Source organism: Elephas maximus, chromosome 4, assembly GCF_024166365.1.
Source record: "Elephas maximus indicus isolate mEleMax1 chromosome 4, mEleMax1 primary haplotype, whole genome shotgun sequence".
Lineage (NCBI taxonomy): Eukaryota > Metazoa > Chordata > Mammalia > Proboscidea > Elephantidae > Elephas > Elephas maximus.
The window spans coordinates 34419888-34446322 of NC_064822.1; the positions used below are offsets into that span (position 1 = coordinate 34419888).

The window sequence follows — 26435 nt, forward strand, 5'->3', positions numbered from 1 at the left end:
TCATTTACTGTTCATCTGTTTCCAATACAATTTAAACCCAATGAGAGCTGAGATTTTTGGTCTGTTTTTTCACTGCTGTATCTAGAACATATAGAGCTTTGGTGGTGCAGTGGTTAAAGCACTTGGCTGCTAATCAAAAGGTCAGAGGTTCAAACCCACCAGCTGCTGTGCGGGAGAAAGATGTGGCAGTGTGCTTCCTTAAAGATTTACAGCCTTGGAAACCCTATGCGGCAGTTCTACTCTAGCCTATAGGGTCACTATAAGTTGAAATCGAGTCAATGGCAGTGGGTTTGCGTTTTTGTTTTTTTTTTTTAATTATCTAGAACACGGAGTCCCTGGGTGGCGCAAATGGTTAAGCACTCAAGTACTAGCCGGAAGGTTGGCAGTTTGAGCCCAATCAGAGGCACCTCGGAAAACAGGCCTGGCCATCTGCTTCTGAAAGGTCACAGCCTGGAAAACCCTATGGAGCAGTTCTACTCTGCAAATATGGGATCACCATGAGTTGGAATCAACTTGACAGGAACTAGCAATATATCTAAAACATTCCCTGCATGTAGGAGGCATGCAATAAATATATACTGAAAGAATATCAATTTCCCTTAAATTAATCTGTAAATTTAAGATAATCACATAGAAATATTAAAGAAATTTTTTCAAATTACACTGCCTGATATCATCAGTGACTTCATATGAATTTCCTGTACTCTCTTGATATAACAAGAAGTGGACTTCACCCAGTCTAATCATGAGAATAACATCAGACAAGCCCAGATTAGGCGACATTCTGCAAGATCCCTGGCCTATATTCCTCAAGACTGTCAAGGTTATAAAAAACAAGGAAAGACCAAGAAATTGTCACCGATCAGAGAAGACTGGAGAGACACAACCACTAAATGCAGTGTGGGACACCCTAGACAGGATCCTGGAAAAAAAGAAGGCATTTAAGAAAAAAATGGCTAATCCTTCCCCCAAAAAAAGTCTGGAATTTAGTTAACAGTAATGTATTAATATCAGTTTCTTAGTTTTAACAAATGTAGCACAGTAATGTAAGAAGTTAATGCAGGAACCTGGGTTAAGGATATATAGGAACAGATTCTCTGTACTCTCCTTGCATTTTTCTGTAAATCTGAAATTATTCCAAAACATGTTTATTAAAACAAATTAAACCACCTGATTTTAACGTTTCTTAAATAAAATTTAAACAAGTAGAACCGAGAACACTATTATTAACTTTTTTAAAACAGAGAGGAGGAAAGGAGTAGGAAAAGAAGACAGAAGAAGAAGGAAAAACATCAGAATAATGAGAAAGGACTATCCTTACCAGATATTACAACATACCATAAAATTAAAATAATTATAACAGTGTGGTACAGTACTGGCCGATGAAAAGATGTATCGCTGAATAAAAAAGAAAGTCCAGAAACACGGCCAAGTCTCCTGGATATTCACTATACAATAAAATTGCCATCTGAAATCATCAGGGGAAAATGGGTTATTCAAAATAGGTATTTACAATTAATGGAAAATCATCAAAAAAAAAAAAAAGTTTCACACTTCATACCTTACACTAAAATAACTTCCAGATCAATCAAAATAAAGCCACCTTCTAGAAGAAATCTTACAAGAATTTTAATATAATACTGGAGTAGAAATAGTCTAAGTATGCTATAAAATCCAAGAAGAAATAAAAGAATGCTGGAAATGACTACATAAAAATTAACTTTTGTATGGCCAAAGGCAAAATAAAAATCCATCTGGGAAGAAAAAATCCTGCAATTCATACCAGAGACAAAGGAAGGACAGGGTTAAGAGCTAGTCTCTGAATCCCTCCTTCAGGTTCTGGAGGAAAATTATCTGATAGTTTAACTTCTTGCAACATCAACCCTGAAGATAGATGAGGGTCCTGTAGGGTCTGCCATGTACTAATAACTTATCCAAGAATGCTCCTTAGCCTGTTGTACTGGACTGTCAGGATTGCACACTGCTTGACATATAAATTACGGACTACAGCTACACTAAAAAATAGGACCTAGTCACTTAACGAATACAGAGGTTATATGGCTAGCAGGCATTTTAAAGCTGAGGGACCCCAAGCTGGATGGCTTCCCCGTGCTAATGTGACCCGCACACACATTAGCTTCTTGTCAACCTTAACAACCAAAACAAACATTTCTGGTGTACAACAACTGGAAACATGGAAGCTAAAGCTGAGTGTCCGAAGCCTCCTTAGTACTGCAGCTGTGTAGGCTGTGTATGCTTTTCCTTCTTAAGAGTATTTAATGTTGGATAAGTCAATTGTGTCTTGCGAGTTTAATCAATAACCCCAAACTGAAACCCACTCCAGTAGTTATGAAACTACAGGAGAAAGGGTGATGAAAACAGCCTCTCATATGTTTTGATGGAAGTATAAATTAGTACAACCTCAACAGAGAGAAATCTACCAAAATTACAGATGCACAGACTCTCTAACCCAGCAATTTCACTTCTAGGAATTTGTCTGTGGGTAATCACTGACATATTGATGATTACATTGTACAAAGTTATTAATTGCAGCACTCTGCTAAAAAAATAAAGATAAAAGGGACTGCTAATAAACTCACTGTCCTAAAATAAGAATCAGGTTAAATAAATTACGGTTCATTTATACATTAAAAATCATGCAGGTGTACGAGAGCGAGAAGAGAGTACACATGAGCACTTTATTACTTATGTGCAACGCTCTCTAAGAAGTACTATTAAATGAAGAAGCAAGGTAGAAAACACAATATTCCCCATTTGTGTAAAATTGTTTATGTATGTGAAAAGTAGACACCAAGAATGTAGTGGCCTCCCAGAAAAGAAACTACATGGCAGGGAGGCAGGAGTGTCAGAGAGATGTATTACCACGTACCACTTTTGAACCTTCTGAATCCAATGGACGGGGACAATGGGAACAGCCTTGAAAGAAATGTAATACTCATATAACAAGGAGTTTAAATAAAAATCTACATGCTGAATTGCAAGGATAACCTGGCTCTGAGAACACTACCAACCAAGTTAATAAACCCCTCAGCAGCAGCTTGGAGAATATCTGTCTAGGCAAGATGATAAGCCAAAGAAAAAAACACCTAGAAATGTCTCAGTGAATCTCAACGTTCTATCACCCCTATCCATTTACAAGGTGTTTCTAATGAGCTTTTTAGTATTTCACTCTTAAATACAGGCAGCAATATTTACTTTTAAATATCGGCAGTCTACATAAACGAAAGAACCATTATAGACAAACAAAAAAAAAAAAAGTAATTCAAGGGAAAGAGAAAACTTTAGCTTAAAAAATAAAAAGCAAAGGAAAAAACATGTAATTAATACCCTGAGAGATAAGATAACTGTATTCATGAAATAAGAACCCAAACCAAACCAAACCTATTGCCATCAAGTTGATTCTGACTCACAGGGACCCTATAGGACAGAGCAGAACTGCCCTACAAGGTTTCCAAGGAGTGGCTGGTAGATTATAACAGCTGACCTTTTGGTTAGGAGCCGAGCTCTTAACCACTGCACCACCAGGGCTCTGAAATAAGAACAGGAGGCTATAAACAAAGGAGTCTTTACTTCCAAAAGCTGCTGCAAATTAAAACTATGATAAACCCAAAAAAAACCAAACTCATTGCCGTAGAGTCGATTCAACTCACAGCAACCCTACAGGACAGGGTAGAACTACCCCACAGAGTTTCCAAGGAGTGCTTGGTGGATTCAAACCGCTGACCTTTTGGCTAGCAGCCATAGCACTTAACCACTACGCCACCAGGGTTTCCAAAACTACGACAGCAGAAATAAATTCAACAGAATAGATAGGAGATAAAATTGAAGAAATCTCACATAACGTAAAACATAAAGACCAAAATGATGAGGGGGAAATGACAAAATTAAGATAAATGAAAGATCTCCTTGAGAGTCCAACGTCTGACTAATGAAAGGTTTAGAAAGAGAACTAGAAATAAGAAGGGAGGAAATATCAAAGGAAAATACAAGAAATTTTTTTCAGAAAATTTCTCCTATTCACCAAAAAAAGACATAAAATCCAAGAAATAAGGCACCTAGAACAGAAAAGGAATTTACAAGCTGTTAAGGAAAGGAGATCTCCATATGACAGCTATGTAGTCGGACTAGAGTCACTCCAATTGGAGGAGGATGGAGGGCTTGAGAAGCATGTTAATAAGTGCAAAATGCAACTCAAGTTTATCTGATACATTTTAATGTACTGACAATTTTACAGCATTTTAGTAAGAATTATTCAATAATATAGTCATAGAAAATTAAGCAAAGGAGAAAATGGGGTAATTATTAACTGCAGAAAAAAAGTTGCAAAACAGAAGAAATATAATCATGGCATACTAGGTGAGGAAGGGTTATAAGACCGGGAAGAAGAGGAGTGTTGTGTGCGTGCGCACGCGTGCAAGCACATGTGTATTGAAGTCTAGGAATGGAAAGTTAGAGCCACTCTAGACAGAAGAAAGTTCATGAATAATATGAGATTTAAAAAAAAGATAAAACATATATACATAAAAAATACACAGTCTTTAGAAATATGACAATACTACCAGAAGTAGTGGCTAATAGAATGAAGGTAGTGGCTTATAGGGTATATGAATCAAGGATGGAAAGGGCAGAAAAAAGAGATTAGCAATTCTCATTAAAAATGTTACAGAACAATTTGACTTTTAAAATTATGTATTACACGACATAAATAAAAACTAAATTTATAAAGGTAACAGGCATAAAAAGGAAAACAGAAACAAGACGCAGGAAAACAGAGTTCTGAGATATCTGGAAAAATGGTGGTATGAGCAGGTCTAAGTTCTCAACCCTCCCAACTTGTACACCAAGAAACACAACAAGAAAAATTCTACTAAGCCCCAAGGGATTCTAAATAGGTGGGCAGAAGATAGCTACAAAGAGCTGCAGACAGAACAAAGTCAACAATGAACCTCTTACTCCACTGCCCCTACCCCTCCTGGTGCAGTGAACACTTGGCTGCCACTGACGGCTGCAGCAGCATGAAGACTTATGGCTCCAGCTGAGCCCACTCCCACAGCCAACGCACAACTTGGCTATTCACAAGAAAGGGCCCTGAGCTCAGGCTCCAATATAAATAGGACAGATCTCCTGGTGTACCCACTCCTCGCCCCTCCCACTGAAGTGCTGAAGAAATGACTACTGCAGCCTCAGTCAACCCACACCTTCCTGAGCGAGGAGGAGGGCCCCAATCTCCAGTTCTGAAATAAATAGACCCTCACAGAGCAGGAGAGGGAGTGGTGACCAGAGGACAGTTCATTCAGTGTCAGCATTCTGAACAGTTTGGGAAAAAGAAAACAGAACTGAAAACCGGATCTGGACTAAAATGTAGCTCTCAAAGAGCAAGGAAGAAAGTAATGAACGAAGACTGAAGGCTGTGCCCCCTGGAGGACAGGCTGATTATAATGTGGCCTCTGTTCTGTCTGGGAGCCACTGACAGTCAGAAATCTTACCTGGATTGAAATAGAGTTATCACAGAAAGGAAGCAATAGGGAAAATCTGCCACCTAAGAGTTTCTTAAAGAAAGCAGCACTTTTGAAAAGAGACCACTTGGCAGAATTGAAAAAGCTATACAGCCTGTAAAATTCCAACGTCCTAACTTCAACAACAACAAATATAAAACACACAAACGAGAAATGATGGCCCATCCAAATGAAGAAGATGAAGGAAGAGAAATAACATTTCAGGGATCCTGAATAATTGACAGCTTGGAAGAATACAATACAATAATATTAAACGAGCTCACAGAACTACAGGAAAACACACACAAAAAACTAAAGGAAATCAAGAAAACAAAGCATGAACAAAACAAGATTTTAAATAGAGTGACAGACACTATTTAGAAAAAAAATTATAGGGCTGAAAGACACAATAACTGTAATGAGAAATCCACTGGAAGGATTTAACAACAGATTTGACCAGAGAGACGAAAGAATCAGTGAACCAAAGGATAAGGCAACTGAAATAATGAATGTTAAAGAGCAACAAGGGAGAAGGCGACACAGAACACAGAATAATGGAATTATGAAAACAAACAAACATCAAGCAAACAAACATATGCATCATGGGAATCCCAGAAAAAAGAGAAGAAGAAAAAGGGTAAGTAAGAATATCTGTGCTCATAAGAATTAATTGTGCTCATAAGGAACCTGTATAAAGATCAGGAAGCAGTCATTCAAACAGAACAAGGGGATACTGAGTGATTTAAATGCAAGAAAAATGTGCATCAGGGTCGTATCCTTTCACCATACTTATTCAATCTGCATGTTGAACAAATAATCAGAAAAACAAGACTACATGAAAAAGAACAGGGCCTTACGACTGGAGGAAGACTCATTAACAACCTCTATTTTTATTATGCAGATGATACAACCTTGCTTGCTCAAAGCAAGCAGAACTTGAAGCAGTTACTGATGAAGATCAAAGACCATAGCCCTCAGTCTGGATTACATGTCAACATAAAGAAAACAAAAATTCTCACAACTGGACCAATAAGCAATATCATGATAAACAGAGAAAGGACTGAAGTTGTCAAGGATTTCATATTACTTGGATCCACAGTCAACGCTCATGGAAGCAGCAGTCAAGAAATCAAACGACGCATCGCGTTGAGCAAATCTGCTGAGAAAGATCTCTAAAGTATTAAAAACCAAAGATGTCACTTTAAGGACTAAAGTGCCCCTGACTCAAGCCACAGTGTTTTCAATCGCCTCATATGCATACAAGACCTGGACAATGAATAAGGAAGATGAAAGAAAAATTGACGCCTTTGAATTATGGTGTTGGCGAAGAATGATGAATATACCACGAACCGCCAAAAGAACGAACAAATCTGCCTTGGAAGAAGTACAGCCAGAATGCTGCTTAGAAGTGAGGATGGTGAGACTTTGTCTCACTTACTTTGGACATGTTATCAGGAGAGATCAGTCCCTGGCAAAGGACATCATGCTTGGTAAAGTAGAAGATCTGGGAAAAAGAAGAAGACCCTGAACGAGATGGACTGACACAGTGGCTGCAAAAATGGGCTCAAGCGTAACGATTGTGAGGATGGCACTGGACAGGGCAGTGTTTCATTCTGCTGTACACAGAGTCACTGTGAGTCAGAACCAGCTCAATGGCAACGAACAACAACAAGAATGTTTGAAGACATACTGGTACAAAACTTACCAAATCTGATAAACAAAATGAAATCTACAAATCCAAAAAGCTCAACAAACTCCAAGTGGAATAAACCCAAAGACATCCACACCAAGGATCTTTATAATCAAATCTTGTAAAACTAAAGACAGAGATTCCCGAAAGCAGCAAGAGAAAAGCAAAGTGTTGAGAACAAAAGATTCCCAGTAAGATTAAATGCCAACTTCTCCTCAGAAACTTGGGAGGCCCAAAAGACAATTGAACGGCATACTGAAAAGAAAGAATTGACAACTCAAAATAATACATCTGCCAAAACTATCCTTCAAGAATAAACGAAAAATTAAGACATTCCCAGATAAACAAAAACTCAGAGAGTTGGTAGTCACTAGATCTGCCTTACAAGAAATGCTGAAGGGGTTCTCCAAATAGCAAATAAAGAACACTAGACTATGACTCAAAGCAGTAAGGAGAGATTAAAAAAAGGGAGGATCTTCATTAAAAATAATTAGAGGCAACTGTTGGAGTAAGTTTTAAGGTAATTTTGTTTGATAACCCTAATGGTTATATTCTTCATGCTTTACTATGACAAATTCATAAAAATTAAGAGTAACACTGTTGTGTTGTTAGTTGCCATTGAGTCTATTCCAATTCATAACGACCCCGTGTACAACAGAACAAAAAACTGCCCAATCCCACGCCATCCTCACAATCATCACTATGCTTGAGTCCACTGTTGCAACCGTGACGTCAGTCCATTTCGTTGAGGGTCTTCCTCCTTTTCAATGACCTTCTACTTTACCAAGCATTATGTCCTGCTCCAGAGCCCTGTCCCTCTTGATAACATGTTCAAAGTATGTGAGAAGAAGTCTTGCCATCCTCACTTCTATGGAGCATTCTGGCTGTACTTCTTCCAAGACAGATTTTTTCATTCTTCTGGCAGTCCATAGTATATTCAACATTCTTTGCCAAAACCATAATTCAAAGATGTCAATTCTTCTTCAGTCATTGCCCAGTTTCTGCATATGTATGAGGCGACTGAAAATACAATAGCTTGGGTCAGGCACACCTTAGTCCTCAAAGTGACACCTTTGCTTTTTTAACACTTTAAAGAGGTTTTTTGCAGCAAATTTGCCCAAAGCAATATGTCTTCTGATATCTTGACTGCTGCTTCCACAGACGTTGATTTTGGATTCAAGTAAAATGAAATCCTTGACAACTTCAGTATTTTCTGCATTTATTGCCTGTTATACAATTCTAAAAAAGTATAAATGTATGATAGAGGGCACAAGATTTGTAAAGATATAACTGATGAAAACAACAACATAAACAAGTGGGATGAGGAACAGTACAAGTACAGTTTTTGTATGTGTTATAGAATGAATTGTGTCCCCCAAAAATACATGTGTCAACTTGCATAGTCCATGATTCCCAGTATTGTGTGATTGTCCACCATTTTGTCATCTGTTGTGATTTTCCTATGTGTTACAAATCCTACCTCTACGATGTTAATGAGGTGGGATTAGAGGCAGTCATGTTAATGAGTCAAACTCAATCTACAACATTAGGTTGTGTCTTAAGTCAATCTCTCAGTGAACAGAGACACAGGGACTTCATGCTACCAAGAAAGTGGAACCAGGAGCATGCGTTCTTTGGACCCAGGGTCCCTGTGTTGAGAAGCTCCTAGAACAGGGGAAGACTGATGACAAGGACCTTCCCATGAAAGCTGCCAGAGAAAGAAAGTCTTCCCCTGGAGCTGGCACCCTGAATTCGGACTTCTAGCCCCAAAGACTGTGAGAGAATAAATTTCTCTTTGTTAAAGCCATCCACTTGTGGTATTTCTATTATTGCAGCAATAGATAACTCAGTCTGTTACTAAAGTTAAATTGTTATAAACTGAATCCAAGCTGTTATAAATGATAAAACATTAAGTGTAATAAACATGGTTAACTATGAAGAAAATACCTTAAAACTACACACAAAAGGAAAGAAAACCAAAATGGTTCATGAGAGAAAAATCAACAAAAAAAACAATAATTGGCAGTATTAGAGGATATAAGGAATATAGAAGGTTTGAGACACATTAAAAAAAAAAAAATACAGAAAAAAATCCCTTACTTATCAGTAAACAGTCTGCCCTCCATATCCAAGGGTTGCACATCCATGGATTCAACCAACCACAAATCGAAAATATTGCAGGGAAGAATTAATTACAGAAAGTTACTCGGAAAATTAGCAAAGTTTGCAATCTACTGAATTCTTCTACAAATTCTTCATCTTTATCGATGTCTTCAGGTGCAAAAGTTTTAGATTACTCAAAACTGTTAAAAGATCATCTTCTCTTGAAATTAGGACTTGTCCGACTTCTTGTGCCAAGACAGGTGACCCAAGTGCCCACGGCATTCGTCTGAGTCCCAAAGGGAGGGCCCTAAAGGAGGGGCAGCCCAGGTACCACCTGGAAATGCAAACTCTGCTCTGCAGCTCAGCCTCTCCCCTTCAGGCCCAGGTGTCCCTAGGTGAGCAGCATGCCTGCTGGGGTGCCCACAGGGTCCCAACACTTCCTTGCACTTTAAGGGGGTAGCCAGGAAAAACCAAGCCCTCTACTGTCCTCACCCTTCCCACCCAGGTGGAAATGAGAACCTGCCAGAACTGGCACACATGCACAGTGGTCACCTAACAGTCCCCACCTCTAGCTCTAACTTTATAAACAAAAACACCGTTTTATATAAGAGACTTGAGCATCTATGGATTTTGGCATCCACATGGGCCCTATAATGCCGCAGATACCAAGGGACAACTGTATAAAAAAAAAAAAAATAGAGAGAACATAAATGGACTAAATTGTCAAATCAAAAGGAAAACAGTGCCAGAATAGATTTAAAAAAAAAAAAAAGATCCAAATACACGCTGTCTATAGGAGACACATCTTAGAACCAAGGACACGTACACGTTAGAAGTATAAGAATGATGACAAAAAAAATTCCATCGAACTAAGCAAAAGAGAGCTGGAGTGAGAACTCTAATAGCAGAGAAAACAGACTTTAAGTCAAGGTCTGTTACAATAAACAAAGAGAAGACACTATATAATGCCAAAAGGGTAATTTTATCAAGCAGCTGTAACAATTATAAACATATACGCATCTAACGGAAACCCTGGTGGTATAGTGGTTAAGTGTTATGGCTGCTAACCAGAAGGTCGGCAGTTTGAATCCACCAGGCACTCCTTGGGAACTCTATAGGGCAGTTTCACTCTGTCCTATAGGGTCCCTATGAATCAGAATCGACTCGAGGGCAACGGGTTTGGTTTTGGTTTTTTTGGATGCACTTAACATCAGATCCCCAAAACACATAAAGGAAACGTTAACAGAATTGAAAGGAGAAATACACAGCTCTACAACAACAGTTAAAGACTGTAAAACACCCTTTTCAATAACAGACACATTATTCAGAAGGAAGATCAATAAGGGAACAGATGACCTGAAAGATGCTACAAACCAACTAGACCTACCAGAACACTTCACCAACAGCTCCATGCAGTTGTCTCCCCTTATCCGTGGTTTCGCTTCCCATGGTTTCAGTTACCCTTGAATAACCGTGGTCCGAAAATATTAAAATGAGTAGCATGATGAAATCTCATACCATCCCACCCCATACCACCTGGGGACCACATTCACGTAACTTTTTTTACAGTACATTGTTATAATTGTTCTATTTTATTATTATTATTGTTAATCTCTTACTGTGGCTAATTTATAAATTAATCTTTATCATAGATATGCACGCATTAAGACAAAACATAATGTATATGGGGCTCGGTACTACCTGTGATTTCAGGCATCCATGGGGCGTCTTGAAAAGTATCCCTCAGGGATAAGGGGGAAGTACTGTATACATCCTTCTCCAAGGCACATGGACTATTCTCCAAGACAGACCACATGTTACAACACAAGTTTCAATACATTCAAAGAGAATGATATCATAAAATGTATTTTCTCCAACCACAATGGAATGAAGGTGGAAATTAATTAGAGAAAGAAAACTAAAAAATACAAACATATGCAAATTAAATGACACACTATTAAACAACATATAGGCCAAGAGAGAAATCAACATAAAAATCATAAACCACTTAAACTGAGTGAAAATCCAAACGCAACATACCAACACTTCTCAGAGGTAAATTTTATAGCTGTAAATGCTTACATTAAAAAAGAAGAGGAGGCAGGGCCAAGATGGCAGAGTAGTCAGATGCTTTCTTTGGTCCCTCTTACAACAAGAACCCGAAAACACAAGTGAATAGATAGATCATATATGACAATCTAAGAACTCCGAACATCAAAAACAAACTTGAGGAGATGGACTGAGCAGCATGGGGAGGGAAAGACAGTTCAGAAGCAGTGACGATTTGCCAAACCTGACCTGGCCGGTGCCCTGCAGGCTCGATCAGCTGGCGTGCACAGGCTGGGGCAAACAGTAGCACTCGGGATGCATTTTCTACACCAGGAGAGACCCAGCGGTGGAGAGTCTGCGCAGGCCTGAGGACCCAGGGGAAAGCGGCGCTGAATCTGCGGAAGTTAAGTACAAGCGTCTAACAGACCGCGCAGGACCAAAAAAAAACCCTCCCCCCCCCCCAGGAAGTACCTCTCTCCCATCTACCCACACCCTCCCCGCTTTGCTTCAGTCCTGGTACAGCTTCTGCTACTGTCAAGCCCCCTGGGCCGGAAGCTTGACCCACTGCACACCTCCAGGAACAAATTAACAAACAGGAAGAAAAAACCTGCCAACTCCCCTAAGCCAGGAACTCAGGGCAGGCACAAGCCTTTGCCTAGGCACAGGCATAAGAGGTCCACAGACTTTGAATGCCTTTCACCCCTACCTACACCTGTATGGGCCAATTTCAACAGCTTGGGCCCTTATTAGCACAGTAAAACAGGGTATACACCTAACGCATATTTTCAACTGCAATAGTTAAAGGTGAGTGGCAGATTCCTGACCTTTAAAACTGCTGTGCCCATTAAGCAGGGTCCTCACCTACCCACATCAGGGGCCTGAGGACTGGTAGCTTCACCCATGACAGGATCCGAGAGTAAGTGGCAACTCTCAGTCTGTACAGCCAACGGTATAGGGTGCCCAAAGTCCGGCTGCAAAACCCACCCACCTACACGCTCTAGGGAAAAGGGACACACCTTCCACCCAGGCACTCAGGGACAGCCATCAGCCCCCTACCTTGGTTCATCACATAATCCCCTACTGATGCCAGATATGTGGGCCTACTCCTATCACCCCCGTGTAGCCCTGCCCATCTAGGACTATAGCTGAGAGCCTGTACCACACACTTAGTGACCGACAACCTAGACACCTGAGCTGAATTCATACAAGAAAAGTGAATGGGCTACTGGGCTCACACACCTAGTAAGAGCTCTAGCTACCTGGTAACAGGACATGAAACCTTCAAAGCCGCCAATAATCAAAGTAGAACACATGACCAGCCTATTTGAGCATATCAAAACAAGAAGCTAGGACACATTGCTGTTGTTGTTGTTGTTGTTAGGTGCCATCAAGTCAGTTCCAGCTCATAGCGACTCTACGCACAACAGAACGAAACACTGCCCAGTCCCGCGCCATCCTCACAATCGTTGTTATGCTTGAGCTCACTGTTGCAGCCACTGTGTCAATCCACTGACACAATCCTTTTCCACTGACCCTGTACTCTGCCAAGCATGATGTCCTTCTCCAGGGACTGATCCCTCCTGACAACATGTCCGAGTGTGTAAGACGCTGCCTCACCATTCTTGCCTCTAAGGAGCATTCTGGTCACACTTCTTTCAAGACAGATTTGTTCATTCTTTTGGCAGTCCATGGTATATTCAATATTCTTCACCAATGCAATTCAAGGCGTCAACTCTTCTTCGGTCTTCCTTATTCATTGTCCAGCTTTCACATGCATATGATGTGACTGAAAATACCATGGCTTGGGTCAGGCACACCTTAGTCTTCAGGGTGACATCTTTGCTCTTCAACACTTTGAAGAGGTCCTTTGCAGCATATTTGCCCAATGCAACGCGTCTTTTGATTTCTTGACTGCTGCTTCCGCGGCTGTTGATTGTGGATCCAAGTAAAATGAAATCCTTGACAACTTCAATCTTTTCTCCGTTTATCATGATGTTGCTCATTGGTCCAGTTGTGAGGATTTTTGTTTTCTTTATGTTGAGGTATAATCCATACTGAAGGCTGTGGTCTTTGATCTTCAAGGACACAGTAAGCAAACAAAAAATAAATAAATGTAATAACCTACTGATGGCTTGGAGACAACGGTCAATATCAAATCACATAAAGAGGCAGACCATGATGGCTTCAGAAAATGACAAAAATAAAGAAGAAACCTCCCGAAAGAAGAGAAATTATTGAAATTGCCAGAGGTAGAATTCAAAAGATTAATACACAGAGCTTTCCTAGGAAAGACATCAGGCAAAACACAGATCAAGCCAAAGAACACAAAGAGAGAGCAACAAAGGAACTTAACAAGGTTATGAAGGAGCATAATGACAAATTTAACTGCAAAAATCCACAGACAGCAAACAGAAATCCAAATGATTAACAATAAAATTTCACAATTAGAAAACCAGAGGAGCAGAACTGAGGAAATGGAAGACAGAATTACTGAGTCTAAAGATAAACCATTTGACACAAACTTATTTCAGGAAAAATCAGATAAAAGAATTTTAAAAATGAAAAAAACTATAGGAATTATGTGTGACTCTATCAACAGTGATTACAGTACGGGGGGGCAGAAAGTACAGAAAGACTCATTGAAGATTATTTATTGGCAGAAAACTTTCCTGATATTGTGAAAAGCAAGACGGTATCTACCCAAGACCTCAACCCAGGGAAGATACCAAAATAAAGTCACCAAGACACGTTATAATTAAATTTACCAAAACCAACAATAAGGAGAGAATTTTAAAAGGGGCTAGAGATAAACGAAAAGTCCTCTAAGGAGAGTTAATAATACTAAGCTCTGACTACTCAGCAGAAACCACACAGGCAAGAAGGCAATGAGATGACATACGTAAAGCCTTGAAGGAAAAGAAACTGCCAACCAAGAGTTACATATCCAGCAAAACTTTCTCTCAAATATAACGGCAAAATTACAGCATTTCCAGACAAACAGAAGTTTAGGGAATTTGCAAAAAACCAAACCAAAACTACAAGAAATACTACGGGGAGTCCTCCAGTTAGAAAATCAGTAACATAAGATTACATCCCAAGGCTGGAACACAGGACAGAACAACCAGGTATCAAAAAAATACGGTAGTCGCAAAAATAAATCAAACCTAAAACACTGAAAATAGGGTAACAGACGTCCATATGTAAAAGATGGCAACATTAAAACAAAAAAGAGGACCTAATAATGTAGTCATAGAACTCTGATATTGAGAGGAAGACAAAGTGATAAAGAAAGAAAAGGCTGGTTTCAACTTAGGAAAAGAGAGGTAAATATTAAGGTAACCACAAAGAAAACTAATAATCTTAGACATCAAAATAAAAAAAAATAAAAATAAGACTCAGCAAATACAAAATCAACAACAGTGAAAAAGGTGAAAAGAAAATACATAAAGAAAAACAGCTCATAACAGAAACTTAAGTAGAACAAAGAGACTGTCAACAACGCAAAAAAAAATTAAAATGAAAGCACTAAACTCATACCTATCAATAATTATGCTGAATGTAAATGGCCTACATCTACCCATAATGAGACAGAGAGTGGCTGAATGGATAACAAACCACGACTCGTTCATATGCTGCCTACAAGAGACACATCTTAGATTCAAAGACACAAACAAACTCAAAGGATGGAGAAAATTATATCAAGCAAGCAACAATCAAAAAGAGCAGGAGTGGCAATATTAATCTCTAACAAAATAGACTTTAAAGCAAAATCTATCACAAAGCATCAGGAAGGATGCTACACAATGATTAAAGGGTCAATACACCAGGAGGACATAACCATAATAGATATTTACTCACCCAATGACAGAGCTCCAAAATACATAAAACTCTAAGCACATTGAAAAGAGACACAGACAGTTCCACAATAATAGTACGAGACTTCAACACACCCCTTTCAGTGAAGAACAGAACATCCACAAAGAAACTCAATAAAGACATGAAAGATCTAAATGCTACAAACAATCTGAGTCCATAGATATATATAGAACACTCTACCCAAAAGCAGCCGAGTATACTTTCTTTCCCAACGCACATGAAACCACAACTTTTTTTCCCTTAAATCAACGAACCGTTAACTAGTGTGACAAAGACAAAAATAAAGAAGATGCAAATGTATAAAATCAGAAACAAAAATGAGGGCATTACAACTGACCCTACAGAAATAAAACAACTATAAGAGAATTCTATGAAACTTGTACATCAGCAAATTAGACAACCTGGATGAAAGGAACAAATTTTGGGAAATACATAATCTTCCCACATTGACACAAAAAGAAATACAAAATCTCGACACACCCAAAACAAGTAAAGAGACTGAATCAGTAATCAAAAACGTCCTCCCTACTCCCCCAGAAAGTCCTAGACCAGATGACTTCATTGGGGAATTCTGTCAAACATTTATCGAAGCAACCCTAAGCCTTCTTAATCTTAAAAAAAAAAAAAAAAAAACAGAAAAAGAGGGAACAGTTCCTCACTCATTCTATGAGGCTAATATTACTCTGATACCAAAGCCAAAGACTTAATAAGAAAATAAAACTACAGATCAATATACCTTATGAAAAAAAAAAAAAGATGAAAAAGCCCTCAACAAATTACTAGGAAACATTACCTAAACAGCATATTAAAGAGATTACACACCATGATCAAATGGGATTGATCCCATGAAAGCCAGCGTGGTTCAACATTTAAAAATCAATGTAATATACCACATTGATGAAACAAGCAAAAAAAAGTAAACACATGACTATCTCAATCAATGCACAGAAGGTACCTGACAAAATTCAATGCCTTTTCACAGGAAGGGGAAAAAAAAACTCAAAAAGCTAAGAATAACCACAATAAGATACCATCTCACCCCAGCAATACTAACAAGAATCAAAAAAACATAAAATAACAAATATTGGAGAGGCTGTGGGAAGACTGAAGCCCTTATGAACTGCTGGTTGGAATGCAAAATGGAACAACCATTTTGGAAAACGATAGGGTGCCTCCCTAAAAATAGAAATATGATATGATCCAGCAATCCCACTCCTAGGGATACATCATAGAGAAATAAGAGCCATCACATGAACAGATGTATGCACACCCATGTTCGCTGCCGCACTGTTCACAATAGCAAAAAAATGGAAACAACCTAGATGCCCATCAACAGATGAAAGGGTAAACAAACCATGGTACATACACACAATGAAGTACTACACAACGATTAAGAACAATGATGAATCTGTGAAGCATCTCACAACATGGATGGATCTGGAGGGCGTTACGCTGAGTGAAATCAGTCAATCACGAAAGGACAAATATTGTATGAGACCACTACTAAAAAAAATCATTAGAAGACTGACACAAAAAGAAACAATCTTTGACGGTTAAGAGAGAGGAGGAGGGAGGAGTGGGGGTGGAAAAACACTAAATAGACAATAGATAAGTGGTAACTTTGGTGAGGGGTAAGACAGTGGAAGCCAGCATAACTTGTCCAAGGCAACGTCATGTAAGCTTCATAGAAGCATCCAAACTCCCTGAAGGACAGAATTACTGGGCTGAGGACTGTGGGGATCTGGTCTCAAGGTACATCTAGCTCAATTGGCATAACACAGTTTATAAAGAAAATGTTCTACATTCTACTTTGGTGAGTAGCGTCTAGGGTCTTAAAAGCCTGTGAGCGGCCATCTAGGATACTCCACTGGTCTCACCCCTTCGGGAGCAAGGAAGAATGAAGAAAACTAAAGATAAAAGGGAAACATTAGTCCAAAGGACTAAAAGACCACAACTACCACAGCTTCCACCAGAGTGAGTCCAACACAATTAGATGGTGCCCAGCTACCACCACTTACTGAGTTGGAGAAAAATGCAGAACAAAATTCTAATTCACAAAAAAATACCAGGCTTACCGGCCTGACAGAGACTAAAGAAACTCCGAGAGTATGGCCCCAGGCACCCTTTTAGCTCAGTAATGAAGTCACTCCCAAGGTTCACCCTTCAGCCAAAGATTAGACAAGCCCATAATACAAAATGAAGCTAAGGGGGCACACTAACCCAGGGGCAAGGAACAGAAGGCAGGAGGGGACAGGAAACCTGGTTAATAGGGAACCCAAGGTCGAGAAGGGAGTGTTGACATGTGATGGGGCTGTCAGCCAATGTCACAAAGCAATGTATACTAATTGTTTAATGAGAAGCTAGTTTGTTCTGTAAACCTTCATCTAAAGTACGATAATAAATTAATTTAAAAAAAGAACGACAACAGGGAAATTCCTCAATACAATAAAGGGCATTTAGGAAAAACCCACAGCTAATATACATACTCAACGGAGAGAGACTGAGAGATTTCCACTTAAGATGAGGAACAAGACAAGGATGCTCGCTTTCACCACTGCTATTCAATATTGCACTGGAAGTTCTACCCTGAGCAATTAGGCAAGAAAAAGAAGTAAAAGGCATCTTCTTTATAGAACAACCCAAAGAACCCACAAGAAACTACTGGAGATAATAAATAAATTCAGCAAAGTGGCAAGCTGGAAGGTAAGCTGTCACGGTCCTTTCTCTAGGTAACCTTGCTCACAGCACCACTTTAAGTAACAGTCCAGGAAAACTAAGATTGCCCACGTCTGATATGAAATTGTGTGATGGATAACAAATCTCACTCCACACACCAGTTGCACCATTTGAGTATCTGTTTCCCTTCCCCATTTAGTTTGGACTCCAGGTGCTCCACATAGCCCTTCTCTCTCTCTAATACCCTATAACTCAGGGTAAGTCAACAGGTACCAGCCACAAGCCCAGGGGTCCACATAACTTCCACCACTTGAGACCAGCCAGCCCTAAATTTGAGGTTTTCCTCTGCCACCACCAGTACCAACAGCAAGCCTGGAATTCCACATGACTACCTCCACGTCAGGCTGGCCAGCTCCCCCTGCTCCTTGGAGATACCACACCTACAATAACAGCTTTAATAATTAACAAAAAAGAATACAAGTGAAGAAACACATAGGGTGAGGTCCATGAGGAGTCCAAGTGCAGAGCTTCCATGTCCCAAAGAGGACAGGATACCCTCCCATGCAGGTGTTCACTGTCTCCAAAGAAGAATCTCACTGAATCCCACCTTTATTGGCTTTATTGGCTTCCTATGTATCCATGATAAACTTGACCTAGGAAGTGAAAGATGTGTACAAACAATAAAACATTACTGAAAGTAATTAAAGAACTAAATAAATGGAAAGAGATTTCATGCTTACGGTCCAAAAGGCTTAATATTGTTAAGATGTCAATATTACCTAAAGCAACCTCTATCAAAATTCCCATAGCCTCTTGGCAGAAATGAAAAAGACAATCCTTAAATTTATGTGAACTGCAAGGGGCCCCAAATGGCCAAAGCAGTCCTGAAAAAGAACACAGTAGGAGGATCCACACTTCTTCAAAGCATATAAACCTACAGTAATCAAAACAATCGGGTACTAGTTTAAAAACAGACATACAGATAACGAAATAGAATTCAGAGTCCAGATAAACCCATACATCTATGATCAACTGATTTTTGACAAGGGTACTAAGACCATCCAATGGGGAAAGAACAGTCTCTAAAAAATAGTACTGGGAAAATGGATTTTCATTAACAAAATAATGAGCCTGGTACTATACCTCACATCATACATGAAAAATAACTCAAAATGCATCAAAGGCCTAAAGAGAAGAACTGAAACCATGAAACTCTAAAATAAGGCACATGGATAACGTTTCAGAACCTGATTCTTAAATAGAACATCAAAAGCACAAGCAACAAAAGACAAAATAAACTGGACTTCATCAAAATTTAAAATTTTGATCAGGTGGGACCAAGATGGCGGAGTAGTCAGACACTTCCTGTAGTCCCTCTTACAACAAAGACTCAAAAAAACAAGTAAATCGATTATATGTGACAAGCTACAAGCCTTGAACACCAACGGGAAAGTTTAAGGAATCGGACTGAGCAGCAGGGAGACGAGAAATGGTTCAAAAGCAGCGAAGAGTTGCCAGACCTGACCCAGTGGGAACCGGCACCCCGCAGGCCGACTACGCTGGCACAAGCGCAATGACACAAGCAGTGGCATTCAGGATGCGTTTTCTACATCAGGAGAGAATGATCGGCAGAGAATCTACTCAACCCTCCAGAACAAGCAAGAAGCAGCCCGCAGTTGGCAAAAGATAAGTACCTGCACTTAACCTATCTCACAGATCTAAAAACACCTCTTCGGGAAAATCCTCTCTCCCACCTACCTGTTCCCTTCCTGCTCTGTAGTGTCCCAGCCAGCCACATTCCCTGGGCCTGTAGAAGGACCCTGCACTCACCTTGAACCATTCTCCCAGCCTTGGAGAGTGACAACAAATATGGAAAAAATAATCTGCTTGCTCCCCTAAGCTGGGAACTCAGGGCAGAAACAGTTCCTTTGCCTAGCTAGGCACAGGCATAAGGGATCTACAGACTTTCAATGCCTTTCACCCCTGCATAGGCCTGTGTGGGCCCTTTTCAACAGCAGAGGCCCTCATCTGCACAGTACAACAGGGTATACACCTGAGGTCTAAGTTCAACTTTCTCAGCTACATGGTGGAGAGGTAGGTTCGTGACATTTGACACCACTCTGCCTATTAAGCAGAGTCCTCGACTACCCATATCATGGGCCTTAAGACTGTGGCTCCACCCACAACAGTGGTCCAAAAATAATTGTGCCTGCCAGTCCTTGCAGACAACAGCTTTCAGTACCCACATTCCAGCTGCAAAACTCACCCACCTACGCACTCTAAGGAACAGGGACACACTTTCCTCACAGACACTCAGGGGCAGTTGTCAGCCTCCCTGCCTTGCTCAGTGTGTGACTCCCTACTGCTGTCAGATACCTGTGCTTACACCAATCACTTCCATGTTCATCCAGGAATATAGGTAAGAGCCAGCACCACACACTTGGTGACTGGCTACCTGAACACCTGAGCTGAATCCACATAAGAAAATTGAAGGGACTCCTGGGCTCACATATCTAGTAACAGCTCTAACCACGTGGTGACAGGATGTTAGAGCATCAAAGGAGTCCCATAATCAAACTGGCTCACTCAAACAGCCTATTTGGGCATATCAAAACAAAACAAGAAGATAGGACATAGTAAGCAAACATAAAATAAATACAGTAACTTATTAATGCCTGGGAGACAACAGTCACTATCGAATCACATAAAGAGACAGACCACGATAGCTTCAGCAAGCTCCCAAAACAAAGAATCAAGACATCTTCTGCATGAAGAGAACTTCCTGGAATTAATGGAAGCAGAATACAATAGATTAACATACAGAACTCTTCAAGAGATCAGGAAGGAGATTAGACAAAAGGCAAAACAAGCCAAGAAACACCCAGAAAAAGCATTAAAGGAACATAAGCAGAATAGACAAAAGCATAATGACAAATTTAACAGGCTGTAAGAATCCATAGAGACACAGCAAACAGAAATTCAGAAGATTAATGACAAAATTTCAGAAACAGACAATTCAACAGAAAGTCATAAGAGCAGAATTAGTGAGATTGAAGATAAAGCACTTGGCAACAACATATTTGAGGAAAAATCACTTAAAATAACTTTAAAAAATGAAGAAACCCAAAGAATTATGTGGGACTCTAACAAGAGAAATAACCTACAAGTGACCGGAGTATCAAAACGGGGGGGGGGGGGGGAGAGAATTTTTCAAGATTTGTTGGCAGAAAACGTCCCTGATATCATGAAAGATGAGAAGATATCTATCCGAGATGCTCATCGAACCCCACACAAGGTAGATCCCAAAAGAAAGTCACCAAGACATAATCAAACTTCCCAAAACCAAAGGTAAAGAGAGAATTTTAAGAGCACACTAGGAATAAATGAAAAGCCATCTACAAAATAGAATCTGTAAGACTAAGCTCGGACTACTCAACAGAACCATGCAGACAAGAAGGCAACGGGATGACCCTGGAGGAAAAAAACTGCCAGCCAAGAATTACATATTCAGCAAAAGTGCCTCTCAAATATAATGGCAAAATTAGGGTATTTCCAGATAAACAAAATTACAGGAGATCTGCAAAAAACTAAACCAAAATTTCAAGAAATACTACAGGGAGTCCTCCGGTTAGAAAGTCAATAACATCAGATAACAACCCAAAACTAGGACACAGGACAGAGCAACGAGACATCAACCCACGTAGGGAAATCACAAAAATAAACCAAAGCTAAAACGCCCAAAACAAGGAAATAGAGATGTCATTATATGAAAGATGGCAACATTAAAACAAAAAAGAGGGACTAAAAAATGTAGTCATAGATCTTTCATTTGGAGACGAAGTCAAGGCAATATAAAGAAATAAAAGATTCGTTTAAACTTAGAAAAACAGGAGTAAATATTAAGGTAACCACAAAGGAACTAACAATCCTACATAGCAAAATAAAAAAACAAGAAAAACATAATAAGACTCAGCAAATACAAAATCAACAACAGTGAAAAAGATGAAAATACATAAAGAAAAATGACCCAGCACAGAAACTTCAGCGGAAAAATGAAACTGTCAACAATGCAAAAAACAAAAATCAAAATGACAGCACTAAACTCATACCTATCAATAATTACACTGAATGTAAGTGGTCTACATGCACCAATAAAGACACAGAGAGTTGCAGAATGGATTAAAAAAAAAACACGATCCATCTATATGCTGCCTACAACAAACACACCTTAGACTTAAAGACACAAACTCAAATTCAAAGGATGGAAAAAATATATCAAGCAAACAACAATCAAAGAAGAGGAGGAGTGGAAATGTTAATTTCTGACAAAATAGACTTTAATGTTAAATCCACCACAAAGGACAAGGAAGGAAAATATATAATGATTAAAGAGCCAATGCAGGACATAACCATAATAAATATCTATGCACCCAGTAACAGGGCTCCAACATACGTAAAACAAACTCTAGCAGCATTAAAAAGAGACACGGACAGCTCCACAATAATAGCAGGAGACTTCGACACACCACGTTCAATGAAGGACAGAACATCCACAAAGAAACTCAATAACGACAGAGGAGATCTAAATGACACAATCAACCAATTTGACCTCAAAGACATATACAGAACACTCCACCCAACAGCAGCCAAGTATACTTTCTTTTCCAACGCACGTGAAACATTGTCCAGAACAGACCACATAATCACACCATAAAGGAAGCCTTAATAGAATCCAAAATGTCAAAATATTACAAAGCATCTCTTCTGACCATAAAGCCATAGAGGTAGACATTAATAACAGAAAAGGCAAGGGGAAAAAAAAAAATCAAACACATGGAAACTGAACAACACCTTGCTCAAAAACTACTGGGCTATAGAAGAAATTAAGGACAGAATACAGGAATTCATAGAATCAAATAAGATGAAAACATATCCTACCAGAACCTTTGGGATACCACAAAAGCAGTGCTCAGAGGTCAACTTATAGCAATAAATGCATATATCCAAAAAAGAAGGGTCAAAACCAAAGAATGAATCCTACAACTCAAACAAATAGAAAGAGAAAAAAGCAAAAGAAACCTTTGGGCACCAGAAGAAAGTAAATAATAAAAATCAAAGCAGAATTAAATGAAATAGAGAATAAAAAAACAACAGAAACAGTTGACAAGACCAAAAGCTGGTTCTTTGAAAAGATCGATAAAATTGACAAACCATTGGCCACACTGACAAAAGAAAAACAGGAGAGGAAGCAAGTAACTCAAATAAAAAATGAGATGGGTGAGATCACAACAGACCCAACTGAAATTACAAGAATCATAACAGAATACTATGGAAAAATATACTCTTAACAAATTGGGAAACCTAAAAGAAATGGACAAATTTCTAAAAACAGACTACCTACCTAAACTAACACAGAGGTAGAACAACTAAATAAACCTGTAACAAAAGAAAAGATTGAAAAGGTAATTAGAAAACCTCCAACAAAAAAAAGCCCTAGCCCTGACAGCTTCACTGGAGAGTTCCACCGAACTTTCAGAGAAGAGTTAACACCAACACTACTAAAGATGTTTTAGAGCATAGAAAAGGATGGAATACTCCCAAACTCATTCTAGGAAGCCAGCATAACCCTGGCACCAAAACCAGATAAAGGCATCACATAAAAAAGAAAATTACAGACCAATATCCCTTATGAACTTAGAAGCAAAAATCCTCAATAAAATTCTAGCCGATAGAATTCAACAACGTATTAAAAAAATGATTCACCATGACCAAGTGGGATTCATACCAGGTATGCAGGGATGGTTCAACATTAGAAAGACAATCAATGTAATCCACCACATAAACGAAACAAAAGACAAGAATCACATGATCTTATCAACTGATGCAGAAAAGGCATTTGACAAAGTCTAACACCCATTCATGATTAAAAAAACTCTCAATATAATATGAATAGAAGCAAAATTCCTCAAGATACTATAAGGCATTTATACAAAATCAACAGCCAATATCATCCTAAATGGAGAGAGTCTGAAAGCATTCTCCTTGAGAATGGGAACCAGACAAGGATGCCCTTTATCACCACTCTTATTCAATATTGTGCTGGAGGTCCTAGCCAGAGTAATCAGGCTAGAAAAAGAAATAAAGGGCATCCGAATTGGCAAGGAAGGAGTAAAAGGTCTCTATTTGCAGATGATATGATCTTATAGGCAGAAAACCCCAACGAATCCACAAGAAAACTACTGGAATTAATAGAAGATTTGAGTAAAGTGCAAGATACAAGATTTCAGTAAAGTACAAGATACAAGATAAACATACAAAAATCAGTTGGATTCCTCTATATCAACAAAGACAACGTTGAAGAAGAAATCACCAAATCAATACCATTTACGATAACCCCCCAAAAGATAAAAATACTTAGAAATAAATCTAACCAGAGATATAAAAGACCTAGACAAAGAAAACTACAAGACGCTACCGTAAGAAACCAAAAGAGACCAACATAAGGGGAAAGCATACCTTGATCATGGATAGGAAGACTCAACATTGTGAAAATGTCTATTCTACCAAATGCAATCTACAGATAAACAAATGCAATCCTGATCCAAATTCCAGTAACAATTTTAATGAGATGAAGAAACAAATCACCAACTTCATATGGAAAGGGAAGAGGTCTCACATAAGTAAAACATAACTGAAAAAGAAGAATAAAGCGGGAGGCCTCACACCACCTGATTTTAGAACCTATTATACCACCACAGTAGTCAAAACAGCCTGCTACTGGTACAACAACAGTTACATATATTAATGGAACAGAATTGAGAATCCAGACATAAATTCATCCACCCATGAGCCAGTGATATTTGACAAAGGCCCAAAGTCCATTAAATGGGGAAAAAGCAGCCTCTTTAATAAATTGTGCTGGCATAAGTGGATATCTGTCTGCAAAAAAAAAGAAACGAGACCCATACCTCACACCACGCACAAAAACTTATTGAAAATGGATCAAAGACCTAAATATAAAATCTAAAACGATAAAGAGCATAGAAGAAAAACCAGGGGAACAACACTAGGAGCCCTAATACATGGCATAAACAGTATACCATATATTCTATAAGGGTTTAATATCTGGAATACATAAACAACACAAAGACAAACAATCCAATTGGGGGGGGGGGGAGGCGGCAAAGAAAAAAAAGACCTGAACAGACATTTCACCACAGAAGAAATACAAATGGCCAACAAACACATGAAAACATGTTCAACATCATTAGTAACTAGGAAAATGCAAATCAAAACCACAATAAGATAGCACTTCACATCCCCTAGGATGGCTGTGATTAAGAAAACAGAAAGCAATAGGTATTGTCAAGGATGTGGAGAAACTGGAATCCTTATCCACTGCTGGTGCACTGTAAAATGGAACAGCCACTGGGAAAGGCAGTTTGGCAGTTCCGTAAAAAATTAAACATAGAATTATCATATGATCCAGCAATGCCACTCCTAGGTATATACAAGAAAGAACTGAAAACAGGAACACAGATATCTGTACACCAATGTTCACTTCAGCACTATTCACAACAGCCAAAAGGTGGAAACAGCCTAAATATCCATTAACAGATGAATTAATACACAAAATGTGGTGCATATGTAAAACAAAGTCCTGATATATGCTACAACGTGGATGAAAGCATTATGCTGAGTAAAATAAGTCAGTCACAAAAGAACAAATATTGTATGATGCTACTTATATAGACAGCAACGGGTTACTTATATATAACAAGTACAGCCAGGACATTCCTTAGAAGCAAAGGTGACAAACCTTGAATACGCTATGCTAAGTGAACTATCTCAGAAACCACAGAACAAATATTGCATGATCCCATTTAAGCAAATGCATTATGTAAAATGGAAACCCTGGTGGCGTAATGGTTAAGTGCTACAGCTGCTAACCAAAGGGTCGGCAGTTTGAATCCACCAGGCACTCCTTGGAAACTCTATGGGGCATTTCCATGCTGTCCGATAGGGTCACTATGAGTCGGAATCGATTCGACAGCACTGCGTTTTTTGGTTTATTATGTAAAATATGTAGATTAAGCAAGAATATTTATTTATTAGTGGTTACCAGTGTCAAGAGGGAGGAGGAAATGGGAGTTATCACTGAAGGGATACTGAGTTTGTTTAGGATGATAAAAAAATTTTGCAAATGTATGGTGGTGACGGGAACACAATATGGTGAGTGTAATTACTGCCACCAAATTGCACACTTGAAAATACTTAAAATAACAAGCTTATTTATATATATATATACACACACACACATATATACACACACAACTGCAATAAAATTTTAAGTATGGGTTACAGAAAAAATGGGATTCAAAATGAAAAGCATTACAAAAGAAATAAAAGAAACTGCTTGATAAAATTTACAGTATACAAAACATTACTAATAATGCACAAACACCAGAAGAGAAACTAGATAACTGGCAGCAACTAAAAAATAAACACTTAGCGCATCCAAAGAC

At 38.9% G+C, this 26435-nt stretch overlaps 1 protein-coding gene across 12 annotated transcripts in view; it reads right to left on the bottom strand.

Annotated features, from left to right (window-relative positions):
- The window catches only part of MLLT10 (MLLT10 histone lysine methyltransferase DOT1L cofactor), a 301040-nt gene that overhangs the window by 184619 nt on the left and 89986 nt on the right, over nt 1–26435 (bottom strand). The window contains exons 1-2 of one of the 12 annotated variants that reach the window (XM_049881871.1): nt 11011–11579; nt 10697–10771 (exon numbers count right to left, since the gene is read on the bottom strand). The exons of 10 other annotated variants lie outside the window; for them this stretch is intronic. In XM_049881871.1, the coding sequence (XP_049737828.1) occupies nt 10697–10721 (25 nt within the window). In that variant the 5' untranslated portion in view covers nt 10722–10771; nt 11011–11579. Of the gene's footprint in view, nt 1–10696; nt 10958–11010; nt 11580–26435 lie in introns of those variants that run through there. One more of the 12 variants, XM_049881873.1, reaches the window with a different exon arrangement.